The sequence below is a fragment of the Adiantum capillus-veneris genome, chromosome 5 (assembly GCF_014529385.1).
Source record: "Adiantum capillus-veneris isolate H3 chromosome 5, ASM1452938v2, whole genome shotgun sequence".
Taxonomy (NCBI): Eukaryota; Viridiplantae; Streptophyta; class Polypodiopsida; order Polypodiales; family Pteridaceae; genus Adiantum; species Adiantum capillus-veneris.
Window position 1 is genome coordinate 44,208,679 of NC_140935.1, and position 21,879 is coordinate 44,230,557.

At 47.3% G+C, this 21,879-nt stretch overlaps 3 protein-coding genes across 7 annotated transcripts in view; 2 read left to right on the top strand and 1 right to left on the bottom strand.

The window, feature by feature from the left end:
• Window positions 1–416: 416 nt before the first annotated feature.
• Window positions 417–21,879, bottom strand: part of LOC147457218 (tRNA/rRNA methyltransferase (SpoU) family protein) — a 241,074-nt gene continuing 219,611 nt past the window's right edge. For 3 of the 5 annotated variants that reach the window (XM_086512176.1, XM_086512175.1, XM_086512174.1), the window contains 4 exons: window positions 2,341–2,492; window positions 2,193–2,263; window positions 1,267–1,423; window positions 417–1,199 (listed from right to left, as the gene is read on the bottom strand). In XM_086512176.1, coding sequence (XP_086368302.1) covers window positions 1,035–1,199; window positions 1,267–1,423; window positions 2,193–2,263; window positions 2,341–2,492 — 545 coding nt within the window. In that variant the 3' untranslated portion in view covers window positions 417–1,034. Of the gene's footprint in view, window positions 1,200–1,266; window positions 1,424–2,136; window positions 2,264–2,340; window positions 2,493–21,879 lie in introns of those variants that run through there. The other 2 variants (XR_015188090.1, XR_015188091.1) reach the window with 2 other exon arrangements.
• On the top strand, window positions 12,353–13,085 carry LOC147457219 (uncharacterized). The gene is made up of 2 exons (XM_086511879.1): window positions 12,353–13,034; window positions 13,082–13,085. The coding sequence occupies exons 1-2, from the start codon at window positions 12,505–12,507 to the stop codon at window positions 13,083–13,085; spliced, it is 534 nt and encodes a 177-aa protein (XP_086368005.1). The 5' UTR covers window positions 12,353–12,504.
• Window positions 13,123–21,521, top strand: LOC147457220 (uncharacterized). The gene is made up of 4 exons (XM_086511880.1): window positions 13,123–14,502; window positions 15,629–16,005; window positions 19,710–19,989; window positions 21,345–21,521. Exons 1-4 carry the CDS (start codon window positions 13,123–13,125, stop codon window positions 21,519–21,521), a joined length of 2,214 nt encoding a protein of 737 aa, XP_086368006.1.

Sequence of the window (21,879 nt, forward strand, 5' to 3'; positions counted from 1 at the left end):
CTGTCCCTTCAGTTTTTTAACAAAGAGAGGGACACTCACTTTTGCTTGATTGTCAAGGTTTTTAAAAAAGAAAATCCACAATCATATATGAAAGAAAATCACATTGTCTGTGTAAGAAGCAATATATATGCTGGATGGCTTAATCCACATTCAAAGCCCCATATAACCAGGTGAAATCCGAGGAACAATTTGTCATAACAACACTTGCCACAGTCGCGATTTTTGTAAGCATTTTAGATCCAACTTAAATTAATATATGTGCAAAATCTACATTTATAGTTTGTTTTTTAATATTCATTGCAAGGGAGTAGGCAATCTTAACTTCTGTAGCAGAATGATCACAAAAATCCAACTTGAGTCAGACGCAAAATCAAATTGAGATGATTTGTAGAGTCGTGTTTAAAAGAGCAAACACAGAACATAAACTTGCATCATAGGTTAAATTTAAAGGTGAACTTATCATGTCAATCACAAAAAAAGGTGCACACGTTGGAACTTTGATAAAAGAATTTTCAAGGGTGTCATGAGTGTAAATCCATTTTATGAGTGATCATAAAAAGAAATGTATCTTATTAGTCATGTATCATTACAATAAGCAGGGGATTTATGCTCAATACAAACTCAATTTGTTTGCATTTCTTGCGTGATCTTTGGCGGCCAACATGGGTTGCTTTGTTCTCTCTATTGAAGAATTTGTGCTACTCAGCAGAGTCTTTAGCTCCTAGAAATCACCAATGCTTTGGATAATCAGTTGAGAAGTAAAAAAGGCCTTGATTGAATCAGTTGAGAAGCACAAAAAGCTAGGAAGGTTTCTCCTGCTATCTACGTGCTTGATTTATACTGCCAAAGCCAAAATTTTCCTGCATCCTCTTTTGCTAACTATGCTCCAACCATGTACTGCTTAAAGCATGCCCCTATTCAGATGTGGGTCAACAGTTCACTCAGTATCCTGGGTTTTCCACTTGTCATGTATTCTTTTGCAACTACTGATGACTCGACAAAGGCACCAGTATTTACTCTATTTGCAATCTCCTTCAGATGTTCAAAAACTGTCTAGTATACTCCCATAAAGCAATGGCTCCACTGACGTGCACGTTGAGCGATCGGATAACTCCCAACTGAGGGATTTCTACACAAGCATCTAGAGTTTGAAGAATATTGACAGGTATACCCTCTTTTTCTCTTCCAAGCACCAAAACCTGCAGCACAACAAGTAGCATATGAGGCTTATCTGCTTATGCTTCTCAAACCATTTTGCATACATACAGTTTTCTTTTGGAACTTGTAATCCTCAAGTGAGATGCTGTTGGCAGTCTGCTCTAGCCCAACCAGCGTGTAGCCCTCTTTCATCTTCACTGCAAGGTACTCCTGAAGGCTTGCTTCTGGTACTTCTTTGATTGGCACCCACATTTCAGCTGTGACACTGATAGAAACACCAGATTCAATTCTTCTGAACAAAAACTAAAAGTGAAGCCTTTGGTTAGCAATGCATGTCTTTACAATCCAAATGAAGGCTTGTGAATGGTCAAAAGCACACACTATGTTCCGATTCCAGAACTCTGTTTGAGTTTGTAGCTGCTTCTATATGCTCAAAACGCAAACGAGTTATTTGTTTATACTAGTTTTATTACTTATCCGAAGCTTGCTGCACAAACAAATCAAGCCTAATGTGAATTCATGCTACAGCTGACACTACAACAGCCGATTGGTATTTGCATATCGACTGCCTTTAGACAAATGTGAACAAGATCCGGTCCTTATCAAAGGAAGTTGACTTGCCAGAGCTTCACGGAAAAGTCCCAGAATTCAACGCCCCTGCTGCACTTGTTATACCTTGTGGATCAATTCTCGCACTGACCACTACATCTAAATCACATGCTTCTTCAAGCTCTTCCTGTTTCTTTACTATAATGTCTTGGACCTTATTATTCAATAGAAATCCTTTCACAATAGTAAGGAATGCCTTTTTCTTTTAAAACTTGTAGCCTGGCAACATGGTTCCTAAAAGACTCAATTGCTTCAAAAGGATTTTGTGACACAGGACATCTTTGCCGATAATTAGCAGTCATGAACAATTCAGCGTATCAAGCCCAGAAGTTGCACACTCATTAAAGGTGTTAGACTAGCAGGCAATACCTTTTCACTGACTAGAGGGCCACTTCCAAGCCCTCAGTGCAGGCCTGTATTCTCACCTTATTAATTGAAACTGCTTGTCCTGTGTAACAGATGCATCTGCCAAGATCAAACTGGAAGCCTTGAAAACCTGAAGAGTAGCTCCATTTCAGAATTACAATCAGTCAAATTATGTGGTCAATAAAAGTCTCCCATGCAAAATTCTACCTCACAGGTGCGAACTAGACCAGCAAGGTTTGGAATCCGGCCAAGTAAAGTGGCAACCACAATCAGCTCTTGGCGATTGCCACGCATTTTCACTAAATCCTCTAGTCGACTATGCATGGTGGTCAGCAAAAGAGCATCCTCTTTTTCAATTCCTGTAGAACAAAAAGATTACAAAGATTATCAAGCATTAAGAGACCACTAACATCAATCCATCCCATATATCCCCCCCCCCCCCCCCCCCCAAAAAAAAAAAAAAAAAAAGACGATGCTGGTGAAAGGCTCCCAAGTGGGTAGCAAGAGGGCGCTGAGGTGGAGCGGCTGAAACATGTGAAGGGACTGGCGAACACTTTGTGCAACGATCCGAGGCGATGAACACAAGTAGGCTGCTGACGGCGGAAAGTACGGCAGCCATGAACAGGCTACTAGCCGTCGGCAGGGGGTGCCGGCTGACCATAGCGCTGCGGCTACCGTCAAGGAGAAATGAAAGGAAATGTTATATTAACGTCTTTTAAAGGCCAAAATGACCTATGAGACCAAAAGGTTACATCCATGTGCCAATCTAGTACAGTGTGTGTCTGGGAAACATAAAAATAAATAAAATAAATGAGGGTAGGTATGTAAGCCTAACCTACATCCTCATCATATACTACATAAGCTCAAAACATAGGGAGGGGTACAATCACATGAGGGAGATCATCCCATGAGCTCTCACATGGGTCTTTCCACTATGGCCTCAATGTCCTCCGTAGTCAGCTCTCGGGGGGTGGGGGTTTGGCATGCTCTCTGTAGCCTCAGATGTAGACCTAGTCTCCGTTGAGAAGATCCTCGCATCCTCGGGCGTCGTGAGCGGCCGAGGATGCCCCAATGAGGGTGACTCGGTAACTTGTGGTGAGCCATCCTGAGTAGTCCCTCTGAGTAGTCCTGAGTAGTCTTAGATGGCTGACATTTATGCACCGTTGGTGGCTCTTTATGGTGGTACAGATGATTAGTAGCTGCGGGGTCATGATTATCTTCTTCATATATGGTTGAACATCGTTGTCTAGAGTAGCGAGTGTATACACAGCATCTACACCATCTCTGTAAAAACAACTGATCTGCCTCTGTATGGATCCTTTTATGTGTAGGTCCTATGCTCCTAATAATAGTCTCTCTAAGTCTACCGATCTCCAAAAAGAAGAGACCTAGGCACCTCTGATCATAGTAATCCATGATGCAGGATAAGGGGCCAAAGCCCTCTCTGAATAAGAAATGAAAACGCCCACTGATCTCATGGTATGCTGTGAATTGGCAGATGTAATGCTCCTCTGTCTCTGACAAACCGGGCATAATCTCTCCTCTGAGGTATACCTCTGTTTTGGCTAGTCTCCATCTCCAACTGGTGAGATGAGGTGTAGCTGACCAAGATATGCATAAGAGTTTACTTACTCCACTATCTCCTGTCCATATGTAAAAATAGGCGCTGATCTCTTGAACCACTACGCCGTAGTATTGAATACCATCACCTTGGTTTTGTTAAGGTTGATGGAGAGCTCCCTATCATGTGCATAAGCATTTAGCGCAATTAGATGTCTCAGCATACCCTTTGGAGAGTCTGCTATAAGCACAATATCATTGGCATAGAGCAATAAAGATATCCATGTACCTGACAACTGTGCCCCTCTATCTCTTGCAGTCTCAATATAGTCAGAAATGAATACACCCCTTTGGATCACATTTTTGCACATAGAGTGATCATTGGAGGGCCGAGCTCATAGTAACAAGATTTATTGCTTGCTTGTGGATTTCCACAGGGCTTTTGACACGATACAACGAGCAAGCATCATGCAGAGATTGCAAGACATAGGAGTAACCAAGGGCCTATTATGGGGCATATATGCTTTGCATGATGAGAATTTGACAGGCCACATAAGATGTAACGGACGACACCACGTGCCGATTGGAAAGAACAGCCAGGAACAAACTTTTGGCACTTCAAAACAACTGAACTCAGAGAGAGAATCCACATGAGACAAAGAGTGGCAGAGTTCCACCTCCTAGACTGCAATGGCCCCAAATTATGGCGCCTCTTTCGGTATTTCTTTTTATTGCTTCAACCAGGTACAGCTCTGAGGCTCTGCTCTACTCCACGTGGTGAATGCCACATAGAGAGCCCTAACATCTTATTTAAAGGCCCTTGGCCTGCCCAAAAGCAACTAACATGAAAAGAAACAATGTTAAAAGCTACTGGTCCAAAAGCTTATCTCTTGAGGGATGTTCATACAGCACTGCCATGTCAGCACAGGGTCGGGCCAATCCGTACAGCTCAAGCACGTCATCATCTATTGGGGTCTTTTTAGAGTTTTTAGGTCCCTCGGCCACTGATCTCTAAGTTGGTTGAAATCCTAGCCCTCAACAAACTTCAGTAAGTTGGTAAGAACTTCTTCTTCATCTTCTCTTTAGGGTTTTAGGCCCCTCGTCTGGGTGGCTAGGATTGGGATCAAGGAGTCCTAACCCCCTTTGTCTTTAGTGATTGACACGTCAGCACTTTGTGACACGAGACACGGGATGCCAATCCCCGAGACTTCATCGTAAACAGATCGAGGAGATCCAAGCCTGAGATTACGAGCCTAGATGACATAGTTACTGGGGAACGCGTTCCCTAGGCCCTAGAACGCCGAAACGCCATTCCCTCCCGCCCTGCCCGGCCGGAACGTCGAACTCTCAAAAATGGGTAGTTTTTTGCAAATTTGTAGTGAACATTAGGTGTTTTTTAAAGTGTGCAAGGACTCAAAATGCACCCCCTCACACCCATTCCCTTCTCAAGCAAATCCACATGACCTCAAGGTCTAAGGCTTAAGCCTTAAGATCTCTCAAGTCTCAAGCTCTCCCCCTCTCACTCTCTCAAGCTCTCTCCCTCTCTTGAGTCTCTCCCTCTTGCCCTTAAGCCCTCCCTCCCCTGCAGTATTTGTATTTTGTTATCCTAGTTTAATTTATTTTGTTAATCTGACTTTGTATCAAATACACCGCATTGTAACTTTCTGGTCTCATAGGTCACTTTGGTCTTTTGAAGACGTTAATATAACATTTCATTTCATTTCATTTCTCTCTCTCTCTCTCTCTCTCTCTCTCTCTCTCTCTCTCTCTCTCTCTCTCTCTCTCTCTAGCATCGACGGAGACTACAACAGAAGATTCGAGCCATACTCTCTCGACATCCAGAGTGCAGATGAGGATGGATCCTCACCATTTCTTCCATCTTTGTTTCACACACTGTTCCATCCAGTTTACCGGGTACCTATTGTATCAGCTGCTACACCCACGTAGTTTTAGATTGTAGTAGTAGTAGTAGTATTTTGTTCCACTTCTAGTTCTTTTCTAGTTCTTTTGTACCCAGACATGGTATTAGATTCACTATTTTGTAACTGATTGGTCTCATAGGTCATTTTGGCCTTTTGAAGACGTTAATATAACATTTCATTTCATTTCATTTCTCTCTCTCTCTCTCTCTCTCTCTCTCTCTCTCTCTCTCTCTCTCTCTCTCTCTCTCTCTCTCTCTCTCTCTCTCAGGACAAATGCGAGATCTAAGCACGGGAGTAGAGGTTCAGGAGGAGTAGTAGTCCTATTCAGAGAGGAACTACAACCATTACTGCATATTATACGTAGAGATGATCATGCTAGATATATGTGGGTGAGACTGAGAGCTGACATAGGTCGATTCCTATATATTGCCATCTGTTACTTTCCTCCCAGTACATCAGTGTATGCTGCATCCAGAGGGCAGTCGCCTTTCTCTATACTAGACGATGACATATGGGAGTTTTCTAGGGATGGTGATATCATTCTCCTAGGGGACTTCAATGCCCGAACGGGCAACTCGCAGACAGTCTTCTACGACACTTCAGATGAGATGCTTAGAGAGCTAGGACTTGACAGATGCTCAGATGACAGAGAGCAGATGGAGTATGCAAGATACCTCATGGAAATGACGACTACACATGGATTAGCCATAATTAATGGCTTACAGTGATTTCCTGGAGCAGCCGGTTTCACATGCTTCCCACATAGACATGGGGCCAGTGCAGTGGATTATGTTATGACACAACCGAGCTTTGTACTCTGCATTCAAGATTTCACAGTGGGAGCCAGGCCAGTGGGCATAGCAGTAGATCATCCTCTCTTGACATTGTCCGTTAAATTTCAGTATAGTACAACCTAGACATCAGGAGGTAGGTCACACACCCGCTATACATTTACACCAGAGAGTGATTTCGTTTATACAGAGGAGATCTGGGACCGTCTATTGGAAGGCACAACTAGCACAAATGGTACAGGTCTCTCAGTGGAGGAGTGCACCACTCTACTGACTAAGAAACTGCACGGGGCTGCATCAATGGCATACCCACACACTCAGCCGGGCAAGAGACAACATTCTGGGAGCATGCCCCACAATAGTTGGTATGATGAAGACTGCAAAGAGATGAGAGCCCAGCTTCAAAGGGATCTTCTCTCAGGAGTCATCACCTACAGACAATCTCGGATTGCTTTCCGACGCCTTGTGCGACGCAAGAAGCGAGCTTACCTAACTCAGATGGAGCAAGACTTATATCAGATGTTCTTGAGTAGGGACTCAAGAGAGGCATGGCGACTCTTCCATGAGCACTCCCCTCCCCCAGTGATTACTTCACCTGATGTGTGGGGCCAATATGCGACATCATTATATATGGTTCCTGGATAGGAACCCATTCCAGACCCTACCAAGCCTTGCCCAGCTACGAGCACTTTCTTTACATTTGAGATGGTACAAAGGGCCATGGACAGGATGAGGACCGGGAAGGCATATGATCATGACGGTCTAGTAGCGGAGCACTTTATACATGCCAGGGATATGCTGATGGAGGTTCTCGCAGTGTTGTTCAATCGTGCCATGTGTGAGGGGTTACCTGAGATTTGGAGGTTGTCAAATATTGTGCCCATCCTCAAGGCTGGTGACGCTACAGAGCCTCGGAACTACCGCACTATTATGGTTGGACACACATTGGCACGGTTGTATGCATCTATTCTGGAGCAACACTTGAGTAATTGGGCAGAGGGCGAGGGTGTACGAGCAAAGGGTCAGGCCGGCTTCAGGAGGGGTTTCTCCACTCTTGATCATATTCTGACACTCAGGGCCATCATTGAGGAGGGCAGAGCACATGGGAGACGGATCTATTGTAGCTTTGTGGATTTTCGCAAAGCCTTTGACATGCTACCAAGAGCTCGATTGATGCGCAGACTACAGGAGATGGGGGTGCCCATAGAGGTGATTTGGGGGATTATGGCTTTGTACAGATCAGTGATGGGACATGTACGCACTCTGGAAGGGGTATCTGATTTAGTTCACTCTACTATTGGAGTGAAACAGAGATGCCCATTGTCTCCTACTCTATTTGGTATGTATGTTGATGAGGTGTCTGATTACATTGACAGAGAGGGTGATAGGGGTGCCCAGCTGGCAGGGACGTGGATCCCATTGTTGCTATATGCTGATGATATTGTGCTGAAGGTATGCAATGACATTTGGATGCACTACGCAGTTTTGCAGAGCATAGTGGATTGTGTGTAAACCTAGGTAAAACCAAGGTTATGGTCTTTAACACCACACCACAATGGGTCAGGAGATCAACACCTACTTTCAATTATGGTCATGAGATTGTGGAGTATACAGATGCATACACTTACTTGGGGGTAGTCTTTACTGGGCCGAGATGTTCTTTGAGAAGAGCAGCAGAGACAAGACTAACCAGAGCTGGTGTGGCTCTGGGAGGAATGGAGAGGATGTGTTCGCAGGTTCAGTTCCAAGAACCTAACTCAAAGCTATGGCTCTTTGATACTTTGGTTGCCTCTACTATGTTATATGGGGTGCAGGTTTGGGGCCTTCTGTAGGCCTGGATGGTTGGAGGCGTATGGAGAAGCCCCTTTTATCTATGATCTCTCGACTGATTAGAGCCAAGGCTTCCGTCCTGCATGATATCATTCGAGCGGAATTAGCTGCCCCCCCTATGGAGATTGAGGCACTTACCAGATCAGTCTCCTTTGTACACAGTCTATGGGACACTACCAGAGATAGATATGCCAGGGCGGCTCTAGAGTCCTCTAGACAATTAGCTCTTAATGGGATACATCATGCTGGTATGCACAGATGGCATCATGGTTTGAGACACATGGTTTCACCATGGACAGATTGCCTCCTTTTCAATACTCTCTACAGGCACCCTTGAGGTCTCTGACGCGGGTAGAGATTAATAGACTCATCCGTCAGGATTTGATTCAGTTGGACACGAGGAGGACATGGATAGAGCCGATACAGGAGTTGGGCACAAAGATGGCTTTCTATAGAGAGCATCTTCTCCACCTCACCTGGGATGGGTTTGTGATTCGACCTAGCTATATAGACATGCATCTTTCTCATGGTTTGCGTTGTGCCATTGGACAGATACGCACGTCCTCACATCAGCTCGAGATTGAGACTGGTAGATTCAGAGGGACACCAGCAGATAGCAGGATATGCCCCTTATGCCATCTAGAGCCAGAGACAGAGGTACATTACATATGTCATTTCACAGTGTACTATGAGATACGAGGCCGTTTTCATTGTCTATTCATAGAAGGTTTTGGGCCTCTATCTAGGGTCATGAGTTATGAGGATCAGAGATGTCTTGCGCTATATCTACTTGAGTTACACAGGCATAGAGAAAGTTTACTGAGGAGAGCTGGAGAGAGACAACCCCAGAGATAGATCACAGATTTCTTTACACTAGATAATGTACACCCAGAAGAACAGACAGAGGAGCAGCCAACAATGGAGAGGTCTACCCACACTACTGGCATTCTCATTGACCGAGCATTGGAACTAGGGAGATCTAGACGACCCCGATGGAGAAGAGGACCTACACAGTTTCGAAGGAGGCTACAGCAAAGGATTCGAGCCATACTTGTTCGTCGTCCAGAGTGCAGATGAAGATGGACCTCTATGAAGATGGAGCTCTACCTCCCTCCCATATTGTCTACACATTGTACTGCTTAGTTCACACATTTCACGCCTTCCACCTTTCACACCTATCAGCTTAGTTTAGGATTCCGCAATATTCACATTTTGATATTTTGTTATCCTAGTTTAATTTATTTTGTTAATCTGACTTTGTATCAAATACACCGCATTGTAACTTTCTGGTCTCATAGGTTACTTTGGCCTTTTGAGTCAGGACTCACATGAGGCCTGGCGCTTATTTCGCGAGCACTCACCGCATCCGACGATCACTTCTCCTGAGATCTGGGGTCAATATGTAACATCATTATATATGGTATCTGGACAGCCTCCATTACCAGATTCGCTAGAGCCATACCCTGCTACTACTACTTTCTTTACTACGGAAATGGTGGAAAAAGCCATTGATAAGATGAAGACAAGAAGAGCATATGATCATGAGGGTTTAGTAGCAGAACATCTGATCCATGCCAGGGATCTCCTTTCAGAAGTCCTTGCTCGTCTATTTAATCGGGTCATGTGTGAAGGATTCCCTGAATCTTGGAAATTATCTACTATCGTACCTAGTTTCAAGTCAAGGGATCCTATGATACCCGGGAACTACCGTACCATTATGGTAGGTCACACATTGACCCACCGACTGTACGCATCCATTCTTGAACAAAAATTGAGTAGATGGGCAGAGAATGAGGGCATAAGGGCAACATGACAAGCTGGATTCAGAAGGGGTTATTCCACTTTAGATCATATTCTTACGCTCAGAGCCATTATTGAGGAAGGAAGAGCAAACGGGAGAAGGATGTATTGTTGCTTTGTGGATTTTCGGAAAGCTTTTGATACAGTACTAAGGGCCAGACTGATGAGTAGGATGCAAGAGTTAGGGGTCCCCAAAGAGATTATTTGGGGGATCATGGCCTTATACGGATCAATAACTGGTTATGTACGTACTCCAGAAGGGGATTCCGACGTTGTTCATTCCACCGTTGGAGTAAAGCAAGGATGCCCACTGTCCCCTACTTTATTTGGTATGTACATAGATGAGGTATCAGATTACATTGAGAGAGAAGGTGACAGAGGTGCTCAACTTGCAGGGTCATGGATCCCTTTGTTGTTGTATGCAGATGATATTGTATTGATAGCAGAATCACCAGATGGAATGCAGAGGCAGCTAGATGCTTTACATAAATTCGCGGAGGACAGTGGACTGTCGGTAAACTTGGGTAAAACCAAAGTTATGGTGTTTAACACCACACCGCAGTGGGTTAGGAGATCGGCACCTACATTTGCATATGGCCAGGATACAGTAGAGTACACAGATGCATACACATACATTGGGGTGGTATTTGCAGGACCGAAGTTTACTCTTAAGAAAGCAGCGGATGCTAGATTATCTAGAGCCTCTGCGGCCTTGGGAGGGTTGGAGAGGATGTGTTCACAAATGCAGTTTCAGGAACCACGAACAAAACTGTGGCTCTTTGATACTATGGTGGCTTCGGCTATGCTTTATGGGGTCCAGATTTGGGGACCATCTGTGGATCAAGATAATTGGAAGTCAATGGAGAGACCTTTGGTATCTATGATTTCCCGATTGATTAGAGCCAAGGCCTCCGTACCACACGCGATTACCCGAGCGGAACTAGCGGCCCCTCCGATAGAAATTGAAGCTCTTACCAGATCAGTGTCCTTTATGCATGATTTGTGGGATACAAATAGCTGCCGATATACTAGATTGGCCCTCGAATCCTCTCGACAATTGGCAATGAAAGGGGATACATCATGCTGGTATGCGCAATTGTCATCGTGGTTTCAGAGACACGGGTTCAGTATGGAAAGATTACCCCCCTTCCAATACTCACTTGAGGCTCCATCATTGGCAATTACACGAACGGAGATTAATAAAATCATCCGACAGGATCTTATGCAGTTGGATACTAAGAGGACATGGGTAGACCCTACACAAGAACTGGGCACGAAGATGGCCGACTACAAAGAAAACTTCCTACAACTATCTGAAGATGGATTTGTGATTCGCCCGAGTTACATGGATACCCACCTGTCTCATGGTTTGAGATGTGCTATTGGTCAGATTCGTACATCCTCACACCAGTTGGAAATTGAATTTGGCAGATTTAGGGGAATCCCACCTGAAAGCAAAATTTGCAAGTTATGCCGAATCGAGCCGGAGACAGAATTACACTACATATGCCACCGCACAGTATACTACGAGATACGTGGGCATTTTCACTGCCTCTTTAAAGAAGGCTTTGGACCTCTAGATAGAATCATGCAATACCAAGATCAAAGATGCTTAGGCTTGTACCTACTGGAACTACATCAGCACAGGGATAATCTAATGAGAAGACAAAGAGCACTACAGCCTCAGAGCCAGATCACAGATTTCTTCGGATCGAGTGAAGCAAGAGTGGAAGGGGAAGCAGGAGGCCAGCAGCCAACACAAAGGAGTACCCACATTCATACCAAAGGCACCCTAATTGACAGAGCGATTGAGCTTAGGAAATCGAGACGACCAAGACCAAGAGGCAAAAGCACACTTCACCGGAGGAGACTACAACAAAGGATTAAAAGCATTCTAGCCAGACACCCAAAATGCTAGTACCTTAGTACTAAGGTACCCAGACATTGTAACAGATTCACCACTTTGTATCAGTTTGGTCTCATAGGTCATTCTGGCCTTTTGAAGGCGTTAATATAACATTTCATTTCTCTCTCTCTCTCTCTCTCTCTCTCTCTCTCTCTCTCTCTCTCTCTCTCTCTCTCTCTCTCTCTCCAGATACAATGTGCTATTGGCCAGATACGCACATCTTCACACCAGATACACACAAGCCTTACATCCATGATGGGGATGGAAAAGCCTTTGCACACAAAGGCATGGAGGGTAGGTAAGAAAAGTGATGGCATGGGTGAGTCTTCAAAGGGGAGAGCTCTCATACTACGCTTCCCCTCGTTGGCAGAGAAGAAGGAATTCTTGAGGAAGAGGCCTACTCTCAAAAAGACAGGTATCTTCCTCGGTGATGACCCGACTCTCTCACAGCTCGCATATGTGAGAGAGGTAATGCCAGAGATTACACCGGCAAGGGAGAAGGGAAAGATAGCCTTCTACAGAGATGGACAGGTGGTGATTTTGGAGCGGCGTACTGCATGACATGTGCGAGACCTATGGGACCACACTGAAGATGGCTACCTGGAACTGTAATGGGTCTATGAGGTTGGACGTGGGCGCATTTGAGGAGAGTTTCAAAGACAAGGATATTGTGTTCTTCTCAGAGACTCATCAAGCCCCTGGACAGGTAATGCCACATGTGGTGGGATACAGATGGGAAACAACTCACAGGACAAATGCGAGATCTGAGCACGGGAGTAGAGGTTTAGGAGGAGTAGCAGTGCTATTCAGAGAGGAACTACAACCACTACTGCATATTGTACGAAGAGATGATCAGGCTAGATATATGTGGGTGAGACTGAGACCTGACACAGGTCGATTCCTATATATTGCCATATGTTACTTTCCTCCCAATACATCAATGTATGCCGCACCCAGAGGGCAGGCGCCTTTCTCTATCCTAGATGATGACATTTGGGAGTTTTCTAGGGATGGTGATATCATTCTCCTAGGGGACTTCAATGCCCGGACGAGCAACTCGCAGACAGTCTTCTACAACACTTCAGATGAGATGCTTAGAGAGCTGAATGTGGGTGAGTTGGGGCTTGACAGATGCTCAGATGACAAAGAGCAAACGGAGTATGGGAGATACCTCATGGAAATGACGACTACACATGGATTAGCCATACTTAATGGCTTACAGCAATTTCCTGGAGCAGCCGGCTTAACATGCTTTCCACATAGACATGGGGCCAGTACAGTGGATTATGTTATGACACAACCGAGCTTTATCCCCTGCATTCATGATTTCACACTGGGAGCCAGGCCAGTGGGCATAGCAGTAGACCATGCTCTCTTGACACTATCCGTTAAATTTCAGTATAGTACAACCCAGACATCAGGAGGCAGGTCACACACCCGCTATACATTTACTCCAGAGACTGATTTCGTTTATTCAGAGGAGATCCGGGACCGTCTATTGGAAGGCACAGCTGGCACAAATGGTACAGGCCTCACAGCGGAGGAGTGCACCACGCTACTGACTAAGACATTGCACGGGGCTGCATCAGTGGCATACCCACACACTCAGCCGGGAAGGAGACGACATTCTGGGCACATGCCCCAGAATAGTTGGTATGATGAAGAGTGCAGAGAGATGAGAGACCAGCTTCAGAGGGATCTTCTTTTAGGAGTCATCACTTACAGACAGTGTCGGATTGCGTTCCGACGCCTTGTGCGAGGGAAGAAGCGAGCTTACCTAGCCCAAATGGAGCGAGACTTGTATCAGATGTTCTTGAGTAGGGACTCAGGAGAGGCATGGCATCTCTTCCATGAGCACTCCCCTCCCCCAGTGATTACTTCACCTCAGGTGTGGGGCCAATATGCGACATCATTATATACGGTTCCTGGACAGGAACCCCTTCCAGACCCTACCAAGCCTTGCCCAGCTACGAGCACTTTCTTTACATTTGAGATGGTACAAAGGGCCATGGACAGGATGAGGACCGGGAAGGCATATGATCATGACGGTCTAGTAGCGGAGCACTTTATACATGCCAGGGATATGCTGATGGAGGTTCTCGCAGTGTTGTTCAATCGTGCCATGTGTGAGGGGTTACCTGAGATTTGGAGGTTGTCTAATATTGTGCCCATCCTCAAGGCTGGTGACGCTACAGAGCCTCGGAACTACCGCACTATTATGGTTGGACACACATTGGCACGGTTGTATGCATCTATTCTGGAGCAACACTTGAGTAATTGGGCAGAGGGCGAGGGTGTACGAGCAAAGGGTCAGGCCGGCTTCAGGAGGGGTTTCTCCACTCTTGATCATATTCTGACACTCAGGGCCATCATTGTGGAGGGCAGAGCACATGGGAGACGAACATATTGTAGCTTTGTGGACATTCGTAAAGCATTTGACATGGTACCAAGAGCTCGATTGATGCACAGACTGCAAGAGATGGGGGTGCCCATAGAGGTGATTTGGGGGATTATGGCCTTGTACAGATCAGTGATGGGACGGGTACGCACTCCAGAAGGGGTATCTGATTTAGTTCAGTCTACCATTGGAGTGAAACAGGGCTGCCCATTGTCTCCTACTCTATTTGGTATGTATGTTGATGAGGTGTCTGATTACATCGATAGAGAGGGTGACAAAGGTGCACAGCTGGCAGGGACGTGGATCCCATTGTTGCTATATGCTGATGATATTGTGCTGATATCTGACTCACCAGAAGGTATGCAGCGACATTTGGATGCACTACGCAATTTTGCAGAGGATAGTGGATTGTGTGTAAACCTAGGTAAAACCAAGGTTATGGTGTTTAACACCACACCGCAATGGGTCAGGAGATTAGTACCCACTCTCAAATATGGTCAGGAGATTGTGGAGTATACAGATGCATACACTACCTGGGGGTAGTCTTTACTGGGCCGAGATTTTCCTTGAGAAGAGCAGCAGAGACTAGAATAACTAGAGCTGGTGCGGCTCTGGGAGGAATGGAGAGGATGTGTTCACAGGTTCAGTTCCAGGAACCTAGGACAAAGTTATGGCTCTTTGATACTTTGGTTGCCTCTACTATGTTATATGGGGTGCAAGTTTGGGGACCTTCTATAGGCCAGGATGGGTGGAGGCGTATGGAGAAGCCCCTGGTATCTATGATCTCTCGGCTGATTAGAGCCAAGGTTTCTGTACCGCATGATATCATTCGAGCGGAATTAGCTGCCCACCCTATGGAGATTGAGGCGCTCACAGGATCAGTCTCCTTTGTACACAGTCTGTGGGATACTACCAAGACAGATATGCCAGGGTGGCTCTAGAGTCCTCCAGACAATTAGCTCTTAACGGGGATACATCATGCTGGTATGGTCAGATGACATCATGGTTTCAGACACATGGTTTCACCATGGACAGGTTGACTCCTTTTCAATACTCTCTTCAGGCACCCTTGAGGTCTCTGATGCGGGTAGAGATTAATAGACTCATCCGTCAGGATTTGATTCAGTTGGACACGAGGAGGACATGGATAGAGCCGTTACAAGAGTTGGGCACAAAGATGGCTTTCTATAGAGAGCATCTTCTCCACCTCATGGGGGATGGGTTTGTAATTCGACCTAGCTATATGGACACGCATCTTTCACATGGTTTGCGTTGTGCCATTGGCTAGATACGCACGTCCTCCCATCAGCTCGAGATTGAGACTGGCAGATTCAAAGGGACACCAACAAATAACAGAATATGCTGCTTATGCCATCTAGAGCCAGAGATAGAAGTACATTACATATGTCATTGCACAGTGTACTATGAGATACGAGGTCGTTTTCACTCTCTATTCAGAGAAGGTTTTGGGCCTCTATCTAGGGTCATGAGTTATGAGGATCAAAGATGTCTTGGGCTTTATCTACTTGAGTTACACGAGCATAGAGAAACTTTACTGAGGAGAGGTGAAGAGAGACATCCCCAGAGACAGATCACAGATTTCTTTAAACTAGATACTATACACCCAGAAGAACAGACAGAGGAGCAACCAGCGACAGTGGAGAGGTCTACCCGCACTACTGGCATTCTCATAGACCGAGCTTTGGAGCTAGGGAGGTCTAGACGACCCCGAGGGAGGAGAGGAGCTACACAATTTCGAAGGAGGCTATGGGAAAAGATTCAAGCCATACTCTTTCGTCGTCCAGAGTGCAGATGAAGATGGATCTCTACTCCCCTCCCATATTGTCTTCACATTGTACTGCTTAGTTTAGGATCCCGCAGTATTTATATTTATATTTTGTTATCCTAGTTTAATTTATTTTGTTAATCTGACCTTGTATCAGATACACCGCATTGTAACTTTCTGGTCTCATAGGTCATTTTGGCCTTTTGAAGACGTTCATATAACATTACCTTACATTACACCAGCTGTGGATCCAGACTAGGAGATACAGTGGAGTACCAGCAAAGGCCAGGATATGCCCCCTGTGCGACACTGAGCGTGAGACGGAGTTGCACTACACATGCCACTGCCCCGTCTCCTACGAGATACGAGGCCGCTTCCATTGCTTGTTCAGAGAGGGCTTTGGACCACTATCCAGAGTCATGCAGTACGAGGATCATAGATGCCTTGGTCTGTTTTTGCTCGAGTTGCGCAGACACAGAGAGAGCTTGATGAGAGGAGAGGCTAGCCAGTCTCAGAGAGAAATCACAGACTTCTTCAGAGCTTCCATTGGACACCAGGAGGAGCTACTACCATAGCAGAGCTTGCCTCTGATCGACCGAGTGACCGAGCTGGGGAGATCCAGATGCCCATGACTGCAGAGGACTACACAGCATCGACAGAGGCTGCATCAGAGGTTTCGGATCACTTTCGCTCGACATGCACGACGCTTGGTCAGACTACAGACCATGGAGGAGATTGATGAAATCTGCCAGCGGCCGATGCCGGATCTCTTGTGATCTAGCTATCCCAGCTAGCTGCTTTCTTTACACCTAGCAGTTTAGGACTCCATAGTATTTTATTTTGTCGAGTTTTTTGTGACGCGCTCGCTACTGCTGCCCCCCCCCCCCCCCCCCCCCCCTTGCTGTGCCATCGCCTCCCCCCCACCGCTGCCCCTGCGCTACCTCCACCCCCACCTATCCCTGCACGCTGCCCCCTATCCCCCGCCGCTCCTAAGCGCTGCCCCACAGCCGCCCGCTGCCCCCGCCCTCCTGGTTTCGCGCTGCCCCACGGGCTGTCCATTGCCTACCTGTGCGCTGCCTTACTCCCCCCCCCCCCCCCCCCCCCCCCCCTTCCTGCACATTGGCTCGGGTAGCACTGTTCTTTTTGGGCAAGTGCTCGACGCTCGTCTGAAGTCTCTCTCCACCGCTCGTTCGTTTCGCCATAGCAATAGACACAGATGGAGGCTCCAGCTCCGCCTCAGAGGGACTCGCCCGAAGCCCCCTCGCCCGACCCCGTTGAGCCCACCATTCGACTTGCTCTTTCGCCGACAGAGCAAGCGAGCCTTGCCACATAGGTAGGGCGATTGCAGGCGACTTCTGTCATCTGCAAGATTCTCGGCACCCAACCTAGCAGAGGAGAGCTGCGTGACCTTCTCTAGGCCCGCCGCCTTCTCGCAGAGGTGGGCAAGATCCTAGACTTGCAGATACTCGGACGAGGCTACTACCAGATCGAGTTTGAGACCTCCGAGATGGCGTCCAAGGTCATCGCCATGAGTCCACTAACAATCCGAGCAGCACGTGCCCACTTTCGATAGTGGAGACATGGTTTCGACCTTGCTTCGGATGTTCTAATAGAGGAGGCAGACATCCCCATCTCTGTTTGCTTTCCGGGTTTGCAGGGGGAGTACCTACCACTTTTGTCCAAGATCGGCTCAGCCATTGGGCCTGTCCTGGAGACACCTCACACAGCAGCCTTAGTAGCTGCCAAGGCAGCTGGCATTCCCTCAGTTCGCGTTTTGGTCAGAGACACTCACACGCTCCCGAAGGTTATTCTTTTGCCTCGGGTCAGTGGGGGTTGGTTTAGAGAGAGTGTGGAGTATTCGGGCCTCCCGAACTAGTGCTTCATTTGTCGACAGATGGGCCATCTAGCGAAGGCCTATCCACGGAGGCCGCCTCCACCTACACCACAGCCTCAACCCCAGTCTGCAAGGGCTCGCCAGCAGACACAGACAGAGACACAACACACAAATGCAGATCCACCCTCTTAGCCTGGGGCTCTAGCGGAGGAGAGATGGCAGCAGGCCCGTGGTAGACGACGTCAAGGGCCACAGCGTCAGCCTGGCACTTAGAGTGGTCCTCAGGCGCCTACTCAACAGCAATGGGTTCCCACAAGAAACCGGTTTGGTCCCCTTGAGCAGGATGAGGTCCCAGTTCCAGCCCCCTCCCCAGCTTCACCTTTGACAGCCCCTCCCCCCCAGAGTTCCCCCCCTCTTCCTCATCCTCCCCCCCGCCTCCTGCTCTCGCCCCTCTACCTCTGCCGCTCCCTCCCGCCCCTCTTCTCGACCACTCTCCCCAGCTCCTCCCCCCCCTCCTGCTTCAGTTCCACAGTCGACCTAGGGGGTAGGGCCTTCTCCGGCGGCTAGGAGATATCTTGGCACCGCCTTTTCCACGAGTCGCTTAGCGAGAGAGGGACAGCCCTTCTTGCGACCCCCTCTGCAGGTACAGACATCTTCCCTTGCAGCTATCCCTCGTGGTCTGACGAGCATTGATATCCGGCGCCGATGGGACTTCTTCGACTACGGCTTCACTCGTTTTTTCGGCGACCCCTCAGCAGACCATAAGGGAGCCTGCTTCAGGGTCCATGTTCTGTTCCTTGCCGCTAGGGGGACAGAGGCCTTGGACTCAGGAGTTGGCTTCTCCTTCCCCCTTTGCGGCAGAGACCAGACAGAGTGGACTCTCAACTCAGTGTTGGGATGGTTGCACACTCAGGTCCTAGAGTTCTCTCACCACATGGGAGAACTAGGAGTTACAGACATGCTCCAGACTTTGTGGCCATTGGCCAAGTTTGCAGTGACACCTCCAAATTCAGCAGGATGTAGACACATTGTGGTTTACTTCTTTGTTGATACACAGTGCTTGCCATGCTATGTATACATTCATGAGGACTCCTGGACACAGGAGGTGGCTTTACGTACGGCCCGCTCTGCTTGGGCTTGGGCCAGCACTCAATGCAGTCACGCCTATCTAGAGGACGCTCGGATGTGGATTACTCCCCATCCAAGCCAGCCTCGAAGATAGCCCGTCTAGCTGCTGCGACAGCATTTGTTCTCTCTCGCTCCCCATGGATCGTCTCACTTTACTTCATTTTATTTTTGTACCCAGACATTGGACTAGCTCCACAAGGATTGTATCAATTTGGTGTGATAGTTATTTTGGCCTTTTGAAGACGATAATATACCAATTCATTTCACCACTCTCTCTCTCTCTCTCTCTCTCTCTCTCTCTCTCTCTCTCTCTCTCTCTCTCTCTCTCTCTCTCTCTCTCTCTCTCTCTCTCTCTCTCTCTCTCTCTCTCTCTAGCGCGAGCAGGTCTGCAGGAGGAAAATGGGGGGCTACTGAGCACGCAACCCTCTCTGTCTTAGTACGAGCAGGCTTGTACGAGGAAAATGGCCGGCTACTGAGCGCGCAGGAGTGCAGAAACGCAGAGGAAGAAGAAGAAGAAGGGGCCCAGCAGGTCACACTCACAATCTGCAGCACGTGGTGTTCGCGAGTGAGCAGAGGGGGCAGGTTCGCAAGCCGCTTGGGAGCAGGTTTGCATGCTGGCAGGTTCATGCAAAGCAGCTCTCACCACCAGGTTCAAATAGGGTGCGCCGACAAGCAGCAGACCAGTGACTGTGCAGCATGCCCTTACGATAAAAGGAAAGGAAGGGGGACATCCGTAGAATTAGGGCCTGTAGGAATAGAAAACAGGGGCCGTTATGATGGAGATAGTGAGCGCTTCACCAGTCTGCAAGTCCCGCACGAAGGCAACCTTCATGCTTACAAACAAGCAGATAACACAAGTGGAAAGGAAGATGAAGGAGTGGAAAGCAGAGATGGAAGGATGGTGGAAGGAGAAGGCAAACCTTCTTCAAATGTTCCTTCTCGAAATCACGCAATGGAAGGAGAAAGAAGACCTGCACGTAGAGATACAAGAACTTAAGGCGGATTCACAAGCACTCAAAGAAGAGGTCTCAGCCCTCAAGCGAGTACTTGCAGATAGAGCAAGCAATGGACTAGAGGAAGGTGAATTCCAGCCCTTGGTGATAGAGGAAATCAAGGTCATCAAGGAACAAGTACGGATGATCAAAGAGGAAGAGAAACAGAATGGGGCAAAGACGTCCTCGTGGGTGGATGTAATCACGAAGACACAGAAGAAGGCGGATGAGGCCGAGAAATGGATAGAAGTCGCTAAGAAAGGAAAAGGGAACGAAACCTCATCTATCCCCACTCCTACAATCATCAACATGACTATAGAAGAAGAGCAGCGAAGGAAGACTAGAGATTTGCACATACGAATAACCGGTCTGAAAGACCGAGATGATGTGGCAGGGGAAGTCAAAGAGCTTCTCTGCATGATGGGTAAGGAGGCTACTCATACAAAGGCATGGAGGGTAGGGAAGAGGAAATGGGAAGACTTCAAAAGAAAGAGCTCTAATCATGCGCTTCCCATCCATGGAGGCAAAGAAGGACTTCTTGAAGAAGCGTCCTGCACTAAAGAAAACGGGCATATTCTTTGGAGATGACCTCACTCACACAGCTTGCTCATATGAAAGAAGTTATGCCCGAGATAATGACAGCTCGAGAGAAGGGGAAAATGGCCTTCTACAGGGATGCACGAGTGGTTATTATGGAGAAGCGTCCCGCATGATGGTGCGAGACCCATGGGACCACACTCAGAATGCCTACATGGAATTGTAATGCATCTTTGCGCCTTGATGTAGGGGCCTTTGAGGATAGTTTCACAAGGAGAGACATCATTTTCTACTCTGAGACGCATCAGGCCCCGGGGCAGTCCATACCCCATGTGAGCGAATACAGATGGGAGACAACTTGCAAATAGGAGACTCGATCAGAGCGCAGAGGACGAGGTTCAGGAGGAGTGGCAGTCTTATTCAAGGAGGAGCTACAATCTCTGATACATAAAGCTCGTAGGGATGAGCATGCTAGGTACATGTGGGTGAGACTTAAGGCAGAGACAGGCAGGTATCTCTACATCGCTATTTGCTATTTCCTTCCTAGTACGTCAGTTTATGCATCACCTAGAGGACACTCCCCCTTCTCTATTTTAGATGATGATATATGGGAGTTTTCTAGAGATGGCGACATTATTATCTTGGGAGATTTCAATGCTAGGACTGCCCATCACCGGTTGGGATAGCAGTCGATCATGCTATCTTCTCTTTCACTTTATCATTCCAGTTTAGCACAGCTCCATTGGGAGAGGCCTCCACACATACTCGGTATACCTTCATGAGGGAGACCGATCACGTGTACACTAATGAGATATACAGGCAACTATGCACTCAGGTGCCAGGACGACCACTAGATGAGCTCACCCAGATTCTGACAGAGACGCTACATGATGCAACCTCATAGGCATATCCCCATAGCCAACCTACACGCAGACGATCTGGGAGCACGCCTCAGAACAGTTGGTATCATGAGGAGTGTAGAAATATGAGGATCAGATTACAGAGAGAGCTGCTCATGCGTACTACTACACATAGATAGTTACGGATTATCTTCCGCCGCCTAGTGCAACATAACAAGAGGGCTTACCTTTCTCAACTAGAGCGTGATCTGTACCAGCTGTTTATGAGTCAGGACTCTAGTGAAGCATGGAGGGTTTTCAATCAGCACTCTCCACTGGCAACCATCAATTCCACAGAGACATGGGGGGAATATGTTACATCTCTCTACACAGCATCACCTTTGCCCAGAAACATGGACTTTC

Coding starts and splice junctions, on each gene's coding strand:
- LOC147457219 (XM_086511879.1), top strand. CDS start 12,505: ATGTGCGAGACCTATGGGACCACACTGAAGATGGCTACCTGGAACTGT.
- LOC147457220 (XM_086511880.1), top strand. CDS start 13,123: ATGACGACTACACATGGATTAGCCATACTTAATGGCTTACAGCAATTT. Junction 14,503..15,628: donor GGGTACGCACTCCAGAAGGG/GTATCTGATTTA, acceptor GCCATTGGCTAG/ATACGCACGTCCTCCCATCA. Junction 19,990..21,344: donor AAAGCAGAGATGGAAGGATG/GTGGAAGGAGAA, acceptor TTATCATTCCAG/TTTAGCACAGCTCCATTGGG.